Consider the following 15,928-nt stretch of genomic DNA (forward strand, 5'->3'; position numbering starts at 1 on the left):
ACAAGTGTATAATTGAAATAATAATTGTATTCTTTGTCATCATTCTAATGTATTCTACACAGCGCAACGAAAACAGCTTATGACTAGATTGCTAAGGAGACACTACATACAAGGATCTTCGCATGGAATCAGCGCCGGCAATCAAAGAGATTTTTTTTACACGACCACACTCTATACAACACCGACACCCGAAGGAAAGAATTGTAGAAGAATCGATAATAGAAATTTAGAGGCATGTTACATCAATCTTTGTTTACAAAGAGGATCACTAATATTTTGCGAAAGCTTATTTTACGAATTAAATTGCACAGTGTATATATTTTCTCAGACTATTGGGCAGTTGACAATACTATATTGAAAGGAATCTATTATCAAATGACGCGATGCAAGTGATGGACATGCATGACGCGCTAGCGGAGTCTACAATTCTAATCATCATAACATGCGGCACACAATTCCAATAAGATTTTGGGAGAATCGAATCACGCAACTGTCATCAGAAATACTTAACCAATGAAGATGTGCACTATCCATAAGATATGTAATTATAATAAGTAAATATTCCTTTTGCAAACTTAGCCAAAGCAGCACCCATAAACAGAGCTCCAATTCACAGAATGTACCCAAGGTTTTTAATTAGCCATACTGAAAAACTATGAGTCTGTTCATTATGTCACGACATATAGGCACTACAAATGGGAATGGCATACTTTAATTTTAGGAGATTTTAGCTCATAATGAAACAAAACGCAAACTGCAACACCAAAGGTTCTTGTTTAAATTTTCAAAGTCAAAACTGTATACTATTTCTTACAATTTTTTAATATATAGATTAAAAAGCTGTCTATATAGTCACACATTGTATACAATATATTTGTTTGTACATTAATTGCTAAAATTTATCAGATCACATTCCGGAGCAGTGGTGACTATCGGTAAGTGTTTAATTTGAACTGCTGCCGCAATTTACGAACTGAGTTGTAGAAAGTGTAATTTCACGGCTTTGGCTGGCTCACTTTGATACGCGAAGGTTTTAAGAACTCTTTCACGACGACAAAGAATTTAATCGAGTGTATTGATGTTTTCTATATACTCTATAACGTAATGTGAATTCTCCACGACGTGGATAGTAAAAGTTACGAATATTTTTCGAACAAAATTTACTTAAAACTCGGAGAAAGGGTCACTCGCGTCGTCGAATGCGTTTCGGCAACACGCCGGGCAGCGTTTCCCGGACACCCTTCCGAAACCGAACGCGATTCGGCGCCCAACGCGTTAACGCGGCATCCCACGCAAGCGTGTTGCTTTCTTCCGGAAACGGGTTCGTCGACGCGGGTGACCCTTTCTCCGAGTTTTAAGTAAATTTTGTTCGAAAAATATTCGTAACTTTTACTATCCACGTCGTGGAGAATTCACATTACGTTATAGAGTATATAGAAAACATCAATACACTCGATTAAATTCTTTGTCGTCGTGAAAGAGTTCTTAAAACCTTCGCGTATCAAAGTGAGCCAGCCAAAGCCGTGAAATTACACTTTCTACAACTCAGTTCGTAAATTGCGGCAGCAGTTCAAATTAAACACTTACCGATAGTCACCACTGCTCCGGAATGTGATCTGATAAATTTTAGCAATTAATGTACAAACAAATATATTGTATACAATGTGTGACTATATAGACAGCTTTTTAATCTATATATTAAAAAATTGTAAGAAATAGTATACAGTTTTGACTTTGAAAATTTAAACAAGAACCTTTGGTGTTGCAGTTTGCGTTTTGTTTCATTATGAGCTAAAATCTCCTAAAATTAAAGTATGCCATTCCCATTTGTAGTGCCTATATGTCGTGACATAATGAACAGACTCATAGTTTTTCAGTATGGCTAATTAAAAACCTTGGGTACATTCTGTGAATTGGAGCTCTGTTTATGGGTGCTGCTTTGGCTAAGTTTGCAAAAGGAATATTTACTTATTATAATTACATATCTTATGGATAGTGCACATCTTCATTGGTTAAGTATTTCTGATGACAGTTGCGTGATTCGATTCTCCCAAAATCTTATTGGAATTGTGTGCCGCATGTTATGATGATTAGAATTGTAGACTCCGCTAGCGCGTCATGCATGTCCATCACTTGCATCGCGTCATTTGATAATAGATTCCTTTCAATATAGTATTGTCAACTGCCCAATAGTCTGAGAAAATATATACACTGTGCAATTTAATTCGTAAAATAAGCTTTCGCAAAATATTAGTGATCCTCTTTGTAAACAAAGATTGATGTAACATGCCTCTAAATTTCTATTATCGATTCTTCTACAATTCTTTCCTTCGGGTGTCGGTGTTGTATAGAGTGTGGTCGTGTAAAAAAAATCTCTTTGATTGCCGGCGCTGATTCCATGCGAAGATCCTTGTATGTAGTGTCTCCTTAGCAATCTAGTCATAAGCTGTTTTCGTTGCGCTGTGTAGAATACATTAGAATGATGACAAAGAATACAATTATTATTTCAATTATACACTTGTTTATTTCGATAAATTACAGTTCTATTCCAAACTCCGAAGTTTTCGTTTGTTGTCTTGCTTGATGAATTCCGAAGACATCAGGTAGTTTATTCTGATTATTGGGCGCTTGAATCCAGCGTTGATTAAGGCAGGTGATATGTTGTCGCCGTGTTTGTATTGCTTCAACAACTTGCACTTTGTCGCGATGAACTTACACAATCTCTTATTGATGCTTCCTTTCTTTGTATGAATGTTCTTGAATGGTGTACAAGAGAGTATTAGATGAAAATCGTCTGGTGGTCCATCGCAATTGATATGTTTGTTGAGTTTCAACAGGTGATAATACATCAGACCTTGCACGACAATATTGAACTTCTGTTCATTTGACATCCTTGACTGGTAGAATAAAATAAATGTGTAGAGGTTCTAGGGTGGAATATACCACGTGATAAGATGTTTTTATGTACTTTCCATTTCAACCGTTAGGTGTAATTTCAACAAATCCGTAATGAATCGTGCGATATAGACTGCTTGTATATGATAATTTGATCTGATTGCTTTCTTGATTAATGCAATGCCCATTGCAATGATTACAATTACGTTTGGTCTAGTGTATTTCAACTCTTCGTTAGCGAACCTCAAAAACTCCACCATCAGCCCAAGTGGTCCTTCCGACGATGACGTGCAAATATTTTTATAACTATTGTAGATTCGGCATACAAGTTCTCGCATCTTGAATTCCATAATTTGCACCATATCTCCGAATACGACCATGTCTAGGACGTATTGAAATGCAGCGATAAATGAATCGTTTCGCGGCTCCTCCTTTTCGAAGCAACTTTTTATCAGGTCCTCCCATGACGAATGGTAACGAGTACAAAATCTGTCCATCTCTTCAATGTATATCAGTTGTCTGTTCTGTTTTGTAGTGCGCCTCGACATTTAATTAAATCATATTGGTGCTAATTTTATTTATGAAAATTTTATTATCTGGTTCATAATGTTCCACCTGACGTTAGAATTATGAAAGTCAATTTACAAAAAAAGATGTGATGTGTAAAGGAAAAATGTTTGCTCTCAGTGATTCTATGTACAAGACAACGCTAGAGCCCCTCCTTCCCTCACTTGACTTGTAGGAGCGATTTTATGGCTTTGTATACCGAGACCATTGTTTGGATTCCCCTACTCCCTGCGGGCGTAATGTGTACGGGAACTCTCTCACTTCGTTTCCACTAGTGGGTCCTGAATGAAAAAGACGTGTTTCTGTGATGTATATTTGCGCTGTGTGATTACGAAAAATGTTTGCCTAAATTAATTACTGCTTTTGACTTTGTTTCAGATGATCACTCGATTGATATTAATAAAAATATTCTACTAGTTGGGAATGTTGTGTGCGTTGATTTCCGCTGTAGCAAACAATATAATTTGCATTTCAGATGAGTTGTTTGCGACTTCTGCGTGTATTGCAAAGTTAACATCAAACGATGTAATTAAATTTGTTTCTCGTTTTCGAATTAGTATTGTTTCTATCACTGAATAAACTTGACTTTCACTCGATTGATATTTTGTGAGTTGAGAATAATGATTGCCTAATAGTTGTGTCTGCTCTGAAATACATTAAATGCAACGTTTCTCGTTGAGTATTGTTTGCACCGATAATATTTTCTCGTTTGCTTAGAAAGTCTATTCTTAGATTTTTTTTTTTACAGAATTCTTATTGTGTTCTTTAGAATCGAATAATTCCAATGTCTATTTGCGATCAATGAAAAATTTCGCCTCTGTACACCGGTCCTAAGAATATTTCCTTTTTGGAGGAAAGAATTTGAAAAAGAGAGAGGATTTCCCCACCTCGCAGATTGACAACAGGCTCCCCGCTTTTTGGGCTGTATAGATGGAGAGAGTGACCCCACCGGTCTGCATAGAGGGAGAGAGTGACCCCACCATGTCTCGAGTCTGGTTGTAATTATTGTAAAGCTGTGGTGTGTGTTTGAATAACTCTGCCAAGGTAAGTGCCTGAGTAGGATATTGTTAGCTCGCAAGGTTGATTTTATGATAGTTCAAAAGATATATTATTTCAAATTGTAATGTTTGCTATTATTTTCCTGTGTGTTGTTTACATGTTGGCAGATGCATCGTTCAAAGCCTTTCTCTGCTATTCATTCGTGCATGTTTATCGTTTTGATTGATTCTTTTTCAATTATTTTCCTGCATGTGTCTGTTGTTTACCGTTGGTAGATGCACCGTTTAGAGTGTTTCTCTGCTATTCATCCGTGCATGTTTCTTGTTTTGTTAGATTGTTCTTCAACTATTTATCCTTTGTGTACGTCTTGTTTACGTGTTGGATTTTGGCTCTCTATTATCTGTTTCAGTAATATTTTCCTGTCTGTTGTTTACACGTTGGCAGATGCGCCGTTTAGATTGTTTCTTAGCGTTAGCTCTGTGCTGTATTAAATTATTCATCATGTGCTGTTCAAAGTGTTTCTCTGCCATTCATCCGTGCATGTTGATTGTTTTGATAGATTCTTTTTCATTTATTTTCCTGCATGTGTCTGTTGCTTATGTGATGTGTTCTGGTTCTCTATTAGCTGTTGATCGTTTTTTCTCGTTATTTCCGTATGTCTATGCTGTTTACTTAATAAGAAATCGATTAATTGTGTAATGTTTGAATAATCTTCCCTATTGCGCTCGAAAATGTTTATAACTGTCAGGTGTACGCCTCCCGTCTTCAACAAATCAGGGCAGATATTATTAGAGTTGATTGTTGGCTAGGAGCGTGCTATGTGGTGAAGTTCATTTTTTAATATATTTTCTGTGTTGAATTCATAAAACAAAGTGTCTCTTAGAATGAAAATTGTATGGGGAAGTCACGAGGATGATTTTATGATAGTTAAAATGATAGTCTCCTCCTCTGTTGTTTGATTAACCAATGTAGTGTTATAGATTTTATTTCCTCTTGTGTTCGTGTCCCATGGTCTTCCAGGTTCTCTGCTGTTCATCCGTGCATGTTGATCGTTTTGATAGATTCTTTTCCATTTATTTTCCTGCATGTGTCTGTTGTTTATGTGATCTGTTTTGGTTCTCTATTAGCTGTTGATCGTTTTTCTCATTATTTCCGTATGTCTATGCTGTTTACTTAATAAGAAATTCATTAATTGTGTAATGTTGGAATAATCTTCCCTATTGCACTCGAAAATGTTCATAACTGTCAGGTGTACGCCTGCCGTCTTCAACAAATCAGGGCAGATATTATTAGAGCTGATTGTTGGCTAGGAGCGTGCTATGTGGTGAAGTTCATTCTTTAATATATTTTCTGTGTTGAATTCATAAAACAAAGTGTCTCTTAGAATGAAAATTGTATGGGGAAGTCACGAGGGTGATTTTATGATAGTTAAAATGATAGTCTCCTCCTCTGTTGTTTTGATTAACCAATGTATTGTTATAGATTTTATTTCCTCTTGTGTTCGTGTCCCATGGTCTTCCATGTTCTCTGCTGTTCACATACATATATCGGCATTTGTAATTAAAGCTCCAGTATGGTGGTCACGTATAATAATGTTAGACTTTTTATAATAAAACTTTTAATTTTGGTTGTAATCATATTGATTAAAAATATATTCTTTGATTAAATATGTCATAATGGAATACTAGCTGTTGCGCATGAAGTTACATATCAGAACATTGTAATTAAAACTCCGCTATGGTTGTCATGTTAGACTTTTTATAATAAAACTTTTAATTTGATAGTAATCGTATTGATTAAAAATATCTTCTTTTATTAAAAATGTGCTACTCCTTCTGCTTAATTGAAAACTTGCGTGATTATCACTAATAAAATACCCCTTCAATGCTATTGTATCAGATTTTTTGATTGAGTTTTTCTCCTTCACACTGAGTCATAATATAATTCCTGACACTAATGACTTTAATAAATATATTTTCACTCGTACTTTTGTGTATAGCTATCCTTTGCATGTAAATCGCCTACTGCACACCTGCTGTAGCGGGAAAAAAATTGCGATTGAAGTCGACACAGATTGAAAAATGATGAAAGAAGTCGGCCCAGGCTGAAAAAATGTGAGCAAGTAAGCGCTCACGCAGCCCTCCGGCCACGCTCCGCCCACCGCAGCAGCCCTCTACCCGAGCGTCGCCTGTCGCGCACGGGGAAAAGTCGCGAAAAAATTCGGCGCAGATTGAAAAATGAGGAAAGAAGTTGGCCCACTTTGATAAGAGATACCTCTTTAATGCCATTGAGTCATATCCATATGGAATATGTGAATTTGGTAATGAGTAAGTATGTTCTTTATTATGTGTGTTGTGTTTCTTCTATTACAGGTTGTGAAGGTTTTTCGGTCGGGTTTTTCTCCTTCACCTGATTGGCATCACAATTCCCAGCACTGGCTTTACAATTGGCAACTTGATTGGCATTAATAAATATATTTTCACTTGTACTTTTTGTGTATGACCCTTCTTTGCATGTCTCTGCATGTAAACCGCTCACCTGTTGTATCGGAAAATATGTGAAGTCGGCCCATGTATGGCCAAAGAAGTCTGCCCAGGCTGAAAAATACGCTACGATGAGCGCACGCGCAGCCCTCCCCCGCCGATAAGCGCGCGGACAACCCTCCGCACTGGCGCCGCACGGGGAAAAATACGCGCAGGGACGCGCCGCGCAGGGAAAATACGCTCAGGGCTCAGGGGCAGGAACCTTGTAAAGTGGACAGCTTGTAGCCTGGACAACCCTCTTTACTACTGACCCAACGACTCAGGAATATCACGAATAAGTTGGTTCCAGATCCCGGTCTAATGCAGGAATATGACCAGACTATACGAGAATACCGGACCAGGGAGTCGTTTCGGAGCCGTTATACTACATGCCGCATCATGCAGTCATTCGGAGGGATCGTGAGACCACCACGGTGCGGATTGTTTTTGATGCTTCATCAAAGGCCTCTGGGATCGTGTCCCTCTTAACGAAGCCCTACATTGCAGAGCTAACTGCAATGTAGGGCTTCTACTTGATCCCGGACGTATACTTGAGCGTCTTCCGAGGTTCCGCACTTGCGCAGTAGCACTTACATTCGGTGTCGAGAAAACTTTTCTGCAAATTGTTCTGGACGAATCGTACCGTGATTCGCTGCGTTTTGGTACGAAACAACTCCACAGGTGCGACGAACCGTTACCATCTATGGAGCCATAGCGAATGAGTTGTGTTCCTTTTGGTGCAAAACCCAGGTCGTTTCTTCTGGCTGCAACCCAACGACACCACTTACAGTCCGCAGCGGTATCCTGTCCTGAGGCAGCGGCGTTGTTTAAAAGTAACTTTTATGTTGATCACTTTGTCGTTGGAGCCGACACTACTGATGAAGCAACAGCAACAACATCGTCTGCCTAAAGACGTTCTCCAGGAAGCAGCCATGAAGTTGGGGATGTGGACTAGTAATAGCTCTGTGCTACAGACAATGTTCGAAGCAGAAGGCACAGCCGCTGCGAAAACTTCCACAAGGAAAATTCTTGGGCTTTGTTGGGGCATAAATTCAGATGAGATTCAATATCACAGCAAGTCTCCTTGTGGGAGTCTGGAGAAATGTTCGGACACTAAGCGCTGCCTAGTGCAAACTGTGACGCGCGTGCGTGACCCTTTTGGGCAAGTTGCACCTGATGTGGTAGCTGCCAAGATACTGCTTCAACGCATATAGTTTGCAAGGTTAGGATTGGACGACACGCTCCCGAAAGAATTGATGCATGTATTGCACTTATGGTGTGAGGAAAGGCAAACGCTATGCAGCATTTCGATGCCACGAGGGTTGGTTGGTTCCATGACGTTCTCTGAAGCAACAAGAGCATGCGCGTATTCAGTGATGCCGGTACACAAGCTTATGGCGCTGCCGTCTATACGTGGTCTCTGAATACGTGAACGAACATTCAGATGCAACTGTTGTACTGGCGCAAACTACAGTGGCTCCGATGAAGCTGGCGTCACTACCAACACCGGAACTAACGGGTGCACACACAGGGTGTTTATTTTTATCCTTTACATAATTTTTATTTTAAAAAAAAGCTACGAGAGCAGCACAGTTCTACGGTGACGCGGACATCCTCTGGAAGAGAGTATGTAACTACAGGACGACTAGTTACCTATAATTAGTGATCCGCGTTTTCGGTTTTAATCGAAAAACACCGAAAAACATACGCCGGGTAAATTTTCCCTCGTTCGGTTTCAATCGAAAAACACCGAATACAGAGGGACATTCCAGGACACGACAGAGATAAGTTGTTGCACATGCCCAGAAAGTTGTTGATGCAGATCAGAAAACCATACAGGCCAGGCATAACACCGCAGCGAACAACGTCATGTTGAACGAGCGTCGTGCAGAAATTGCATTGTGATTTCTATTCGCCGATAACTGCCGGGTAAGCCACGTACACGCCGGGAAGAACATCGAAAAACGCCGATTTCGTGAAAATCAATAATCATCGAAAAACATACGCCGAATCCGCCGAAAAATAACAGCCGAAAACGCGGAACCCTACCTATAATAAATTAGACCAAAGAGTGATATTAAACGGAATGGGCAACTTATTTATTTACGCATATGGTAACAAGCCTTTCGTGTTTCGTCTTACCGTGTGTAAATAAATAAGTTGCTCCTACCGTTTAATATCACTCTTTGATCTACTCATCACCGGCAACTTGACATCGCCTATTTTTCTGCCTTCGTATCTTCTTATAATCCATTACTTAACTCTTTTAAATAGGGAATTTTGGGCAAAAGCGAAATCGCAGAATGGGAGACAGCCATCGTTGAACACGATTTTATTTTATGCAATTTTAAAAATTGCATTTTAAAAATGCGCAAAGAGCGCGCGCCGTGAAATATGCATCGCTGAATTTCGGTGTGGGAACGAGCGGAAACTGAAAAAGCGCGCCTCAAGAACGAAACATAATCTATACGTCGACGGAGGATTATCTGGGTCGAAAAGCGGTTTATCCAGCGAGCAGATCGGCACCTACTCCAATCACCTCGATCGCTCCAAAACACGTTGCTCTCTGACGTGGAACGAACCCTGTGCTCCCTGCGTTTTCCGGTCGCCGCGGTTTCGGCTCATTTACATGTCAAAATAAAATTCGGGGATGGCCATTTTAACGCACGTGCATGTTTCAGGATTTGTTAAACACGGAATGGCTTTCAAGGAGGATGTAAATCGCGTAATTAAAGAGTGAATTAAGGAATGTTACGTAATTAGTCATCTTGTAGTTTTGTACTTTCTTCGAGAAGATGTCCGCCTGGAATGTATGACTTAACTGCAAAAACGACATCTGTGATGCTCACAGATTTCTTATAAACAATTTGTAACCAGGGTGTCGAACCGAGACGTTTTTCGTTCCGGTTTTCGTTCCGGTTGTATCATAAACGGTCCGGTACCGGTTCTGCTCCGGAGCAAAAAAATAACGGTTCATACCGGTTTTAACCGGTTAGCCAGTATTTAATATTAATAGGCAGCTGTGAAATTGGTAGCTCCTGGTTCCTGTAGTTGACTGTCTGTTCAAATAGGCTTTCTCCTTTCTTGAAGCGCATGATACAGACGGACTTGTTTGTCGTAGTGTCATACGTAAAGTGCTTTCTTTGCGTCCCATCCGAGTGTCTGTTGCTGCTTCCTAGCCAGCAAGCACCACCGCACGAGTATGACGCAAATCAAGGAACACCTTTACTCACAAACGCGCTCGACGGCTCCGTGTTCTTTCCTTCGTGTCCTGTCCACAAAAGAGGCGCCACTTCGCACGCGCTTGCCCTCGCGGATACCTAAATGTATTCAACTTCGCTGCTCTCAGACAAGGGACGCGTTGCGCGACATTACCGATAGAGAAGCCGTTACGCAGCTTCAGAGCACACGACGTCAGTTTCATTAGCCTATTCGTAGTCCAAACCGACGAGGTTTTTTCTTGAACCGAAAACCGTTAAATAAATTTTTCGGTTTTCCTCCTGAGCGAAAAAAACGTATACGGTTTCAATTCCGTTCCGGTTCGCACCAAAATAGCGTTTTTTTTTTCGGTTTTCGGTTCGCTCCGACACCCTGTTTGTAAAGGATAAAAATGAACACCCTCCTCTATAGCTTCTGGACTCTTAAAATTCGTAGCGAGTGCTCTTTCCCTCCCCGAGTGAACGGCAACTTTACGGACTGAATCGGAAATCACGATGCATTGGATCTGCGAATCTCCAACAGCCTGTAAACCGTTTGTAGTAAACAGACTGACGGGGATACGGTCAGTGACGCCATCACGTCAATGAAGGCACTGTCCAGGACGTGAGAACACCGCAGACACTCTTAGTTGGGTAACCTCTTACCTTCGTCTACTGGAAGACGGTCACTGGTGGCACGGTCCAGCGTGGTTGTGCCGTGCTGGACCGGCGTAGCTGTGCTATAAGGAAGCGTGGTCCCCTGCATGGCGAATGTCTACAGAAGTTTCACCTCAAGTACAGCAAGAAGAAAAGCGTCTCGCTGTTTGTCTCGGGCACACCGGGGTCAGAGACCCACTTTCACAAATCGACCGCCTCAGTTCATTGCACAGGTTGCTACGGGTAACGTTACATCATGGGTGCAGAGTCCATAACTGTCCATAAGTCCATAACATGAGTCCATAACTGCAGGATACCTCAATCGAAGCGGAACAGGGACATTCGATGAACAAAAAGCAGTCCAATCCTACTGGGCTCTGGTGGCACAGCAGCAGTCTTTTGGATACCAACCTGCCGCACGTAAGTTCCTTCAGTGCGCGTATCTCATGAAGAAGGTGTCTCACGTATGAAAGGCAGTCTGCAGTATAGGGCATTTTCATAAAATCTAAAGCACCCCGTCATCATTCCTTCGTATGATTCCTTTACTCCGATTTTGGTGAATCACGCCCACATAAGACTTTTATATGCAGGGATGCAAGAAACCTGAGCGAAAATAAGAGAAGAATACTGGACCATCAGAAGCCTCTAGGTCATAAAAGGGATATCAAACAACTGTGTCGTTTGTCGCCCAACGAAAGCTCGCGCCTGCACTGAGGCTGCGGCACCTTTGCCGCGTGATCGAAAATCCAAATAGGACAACGCATGGCCGCTGTACCTCCCGTCACACGGTAAATTGAATGTCATTCCCAGCGAATGCCATTCGCATAGAATGCCATTCGTTTCATGTCACAGGGTCACACCAAATGGCAATACATGCGAATGAGTTCGGGAGGCTCAGTCGCTTCTCCCTCTGGCACCGACTGCGTATACCCTCGCAGTAGAGAGGTAGCAAAAACAACAACGATAAACCGGAGGGAAACTGATGTTCTGAGGCTGGAAAATCTAGAGCCCTGGACCGGTAATCCAGAAGATGTGGGTTCGATCCCTACAGCTGGCTAACCTTTTCAGTGACTTTCATCTTTCAACGATAAACCGTTTGAAGAAATGAAAGAAGAATGAAAAGTTGCGCTCCAATATTTTAGCACGAATTTGATAACTTTCCACACGAGTGGAGTAAGGCTTTAAGGCACTCGTTTTCAGAGAACTATGGCAAAGTCTCACAGCGCTTCCTCCGGACAACGACTGAAAACACGTCAACTACCGCAGATCTGCGAAGGCGTTGGGCTTATTGAGAGGACACGACTACTCTATTTTGGAAGAAGTGGACCGAGGAATACATGAGAGAACTGATGTTCTGAGGCTGGAACAACGTAGAAGGGACAAATACATACAAAACCTAAAATTGCCTAAGAAATTAACGATGAAAGATGAAAGACGAAGAAAGGTTTCATCTTTCATCGAGGAATACATGTCAGGTCTGCGGTCAGCCGACCTTCAGACAGCGCGAAAGTTGGAGACATCGTCCTTGTCACCAAGGAAAATTCTTCACAAATATCGTGGCCATTTGGACGAGTCAAAAGAGGTACGCACCAACCTGTACAAGAAGGTGCGCCCCTGTATAACCAAGCTGGCCGACGGGAAGGCTATAACAGGACCAATTCAGCTATTGTATATAGGCTGGAAGCTGAAACTGCATAGCCTATCACTATGTTTTACAGGAGCGGGGGGGGGGGGGGAGGCGTTAAGGAAGAAGTCAAATTTAACGTCCCCGTGACCTAGCATCAGTGATCTGCATTCCATCTTGTTTTCCGTTAAATTCAGTTCGGCAACCTTCCGGAGTCCTTGATTATTTCATTCCCCACATCACCACGAGCAATGGGGCAGAGTATCGCCCGCGGCAATGAAACTTCCCATTCATCGTCTCAAAAATGTTGTTGTTGTTGCTGTTCAGCCAATATCGCGTGTTTGCTAGCTAAATGGCGTCCATTTTTCCAATGGCCAGTCAATATTGACCGGTTGTTGACAGTCTTGGGTCAATATTCCTATGTTGCAACAGTTATTGGAAGAATAATGGTAAACAGGGTTCTTTATAGGACGAGTAGTTCCAATGTCCCGACAATAATGGACAAGGTTAGTGTGCTGCCTGGGTTCGTGAATTGCTTGTCAAATATACACCTTGCACCTACACGCCAAGCTGTGATAACTGTTATGCTGTGAACATGGAGGAAAGAAGAAAAGGAGGCGCCCCAACGGCTCTACGACTAAGACTCACGGATCTGCGACAGAAGAGAAAAGCGTGGGACGTGACATTAGTAATGCCATTACTTTAACGGAGTAACGACATTAGTCCTGCATTACATTTACGTTTTAATGCATAAGCCTCAAAGGTGTCATGCATGAGTTTACTTCCTTGTTTTTTTTTCTTCTTTCCTTTTTGTTATAGGCAGCTGGCGTCCAAGTAGCCCCCAAATCGGTGCCACTAAATCCCTGCAGAAACAAGGATGATAACTATATATAAGATTTTTTGCAGCGTGGTAGGAGTTTGTGCTCAAAGTTGTCATCCGCTAGCCTTGCCCACTTCGGCGACAGAACGTCTTTCGCCATTCTTAGCACTCGGTCAGCGGACGCGGATGACTGAATTTCCGTGTTGTACTGCACGAACAGTCTCTTGATTTTCGGGAACCCATATCGCGATTCTAGGCTGCGATCTCGATAATTTTCACCAAACCGTAAAATGTCTCCCACCGCGACTAACTGGCTCGATATACGCACTAAACTCGGTCCACCAATGGGACAAGTCTTCATCCGCCGGCCCCATGATGCCCTTTCGCTAGACCCTGCTCGACAATTCTGTCCTGGCAGAAAAACTTAACAATCTCTGACAGCACAAGAGAAACCACGGTACCATACCAAAACAGCGAATCACTAGTGAACTTGTCACTTGTTACCCTCATGGAGGCTATGGTTCTGTTTCGTTTCTCCTTTACCTCAAATGAGTACAGGAGAAAATCATCATGTGGACACTTGCAACACGCACCGCCAACTGTTGAACTCTTGCAGAATTCCCTAGGCAAGGCCCTTCTCTTTCCTTGTTGCCCTGAGCTCATTGTTAAAAGCGCGTTGAAAAAGCCTGGATATTTCCAACCCTCACCTAGCGCAGTGAACATTCGACGAAAGTAATGAGTAATGGCACCCTGCATTGCTGAGTCAAAATGTAATGTACTGCCATTACTCATTACTTGCCGGCGGAATATAATTCATCACCATTACTCATTACTCAAAAGTAACGCATTACTCTCCCCCCTTCCGGTGGACGTAAGGATCGGACAAGAGCTGTAGCTTCTTTGGAGCCACGCGGCAGGTCACGTTACCTGAACAGCCCAATGAGGCCGCTTTCCACACGCCACTTTGGGGGCTACTTCGGCGCTCCACCACCACAGCTCTCCAAGTATCCCGAAACTATGCATTGGGGTCCCCATAGAGGTGTATGGAACCGAAACAGGAAAGTGAGCCATAGCGTCGTAGGAGTGACCCCCCCCCCCCCCCAATCTCGGCTCCACTTCTCGGTGCAGTAGGGCTCCTCCTCCCTTTTCTTCCTCCATTACTGTTATACTATAGTTCTTGATATATAAAAGAAAATACGTTTGGAAAGAAAACATGCAGGTGTCTCTCACTGTTGCTCAACAAATGCTTGGATTATATCTGGGGAATGCTCATCAGCTGATGTTGCTTCATTTGAACACATTGCTCAGTGGAACTATCTGAGCAGTCCGTGCCGTAGAAGAAATTCGTTCTGGATCATACAGGTATGGTAACGTTCCTGCTGATTGCAGACAACCTCTACCCAACACTCCAGCACACGTTGTGAAATTCCAGTTTACCTGACAGTGATGTCCCTCGATGGAAGTCCACCTGGGCAGATGAATGCTTTCTCCACTTTGATCATGATGTCATTCGCTATACGAAGCCGCATGGGACTGCGAACATTCAGATAATGCGATTCAGATTCTTTATTTTTCTCTCAGCTCAGTTATTGTATCCTTGTATGGGGCACAACATCAAAAACCAATTTGCATAAGCTTGATGTACTCCAAAAGAGAGTCATGCGTATGGTTGAGGGATTGAATTCTACTGATCATGCAGAACATTTGTTTAACAAATTTGAGATTTTAAGAGTGGGCTCACTGTATAATTGCCGCCTACTACAGCTGTATGCACGGATGGCCAAAACGGGGAATTCAAATTTGCGTGTTTTTTCTTTACAATACACAGAAAGCGTATATAGTTTTAGGACCCCCCCTTCATTTACCCTTCCATTTTGTCGGACTGGATACGGGCTGCAATCAGTCACACATCGACTGCCGTTATTACTGAATGATAGGGCATTCAGAAACATTAACATTGCCATGTTAAATAACGTCAGCATCAAGAGATTGTTTCTTTGTTAGAAAACTGCTTATGCTTTGATGTAATTAGTGTTGTTTTCTTTTGCTTGTATTTTGCTTGCTTTTTCACCTATTATGCTTTGCCGTTATGATAATGTTTATGTAGTCTATTTTATGTCACTGCTGTCCGAATGTAGAGAAGCTATGGCCTTTGTCAAACCACTTGGTTTTTTTGCCATAGTTTCTCACACCATGTGTGAAATAAAATTCAATTCAGATAGTGCGTTAAGATAATTTTTGTCGAACGAGGGAACCAGTTTATTCCTTCTGATATCTTTAAAGCTCTCACTGCTGCACGAAAGTTCACACAAAAAAAACACCATATGGTCACAAGTTGCTGTTGAAATTATGCTTCAGTATCAATTCCAAGACTTACTATCGCAGCTCACAGTGCAATTCCACTTCGATTCCGCTAAAAATAGCCACCCTCAAAGTTTAGTAGAAACAACCCTGATGCGGTTCCCCTTTTCCAATCGTAAGCACAGTCTCTATACTCATCTTTACTCTTGGCTCCGCGCCCAATAACCGCCGTACGTTTTAGCTCATTTGTTGCCAAAGCGTCTCCCTCGTTTTATTATCGTGTTGGTAAGTGCCACATTTCTCCACTAGAACAAGACTGACCTTATTCTCGAACAGGCGAATGGCA

General features: G+C 41.9%; 1 protein-coding gene across 2 annotated transcripts in view; it reads right to left on the reverse strand.

The window, feature by feature from the left end:
- Positions 1–15,928, reverse strand: part of LOC135400267 (glutamate carboxypeptidase 2-like) — an 80,461-nt gene that overhangs the window by 6,899 nt on the left and 57,634 nt on the right. For both annotated transcript variants that reach the window (XM_064632048.1, XM_064632050.1), the window contains one exon: positions 14,719–14,814. In XM_064632048.1, coding sequence (XP_064488118.1) covers positions 14,719–14,814 — 96 coding nt within the window. The remainder of the gene's footprint in view (positions 1–14,718; positions 14,815–15,928) is intronic.

The sequence above is a fragment of the Ornithodoros turicata genome, chromosome 7 (assembly GCF_037126465.1).
Source record: "Ornithodoros turicata isolate Travis chromosome 7, ASM3712646v1, whole genome shotgun sequence".
In the NCBI taxonomy this organism is placed as follows: domain Eukaryota; kingdom Metazoa; phylum Arthropoda; class Arachnida; order Ixodida; family Argasidae; genus Ornithodoros; species Ornithodoros turicata.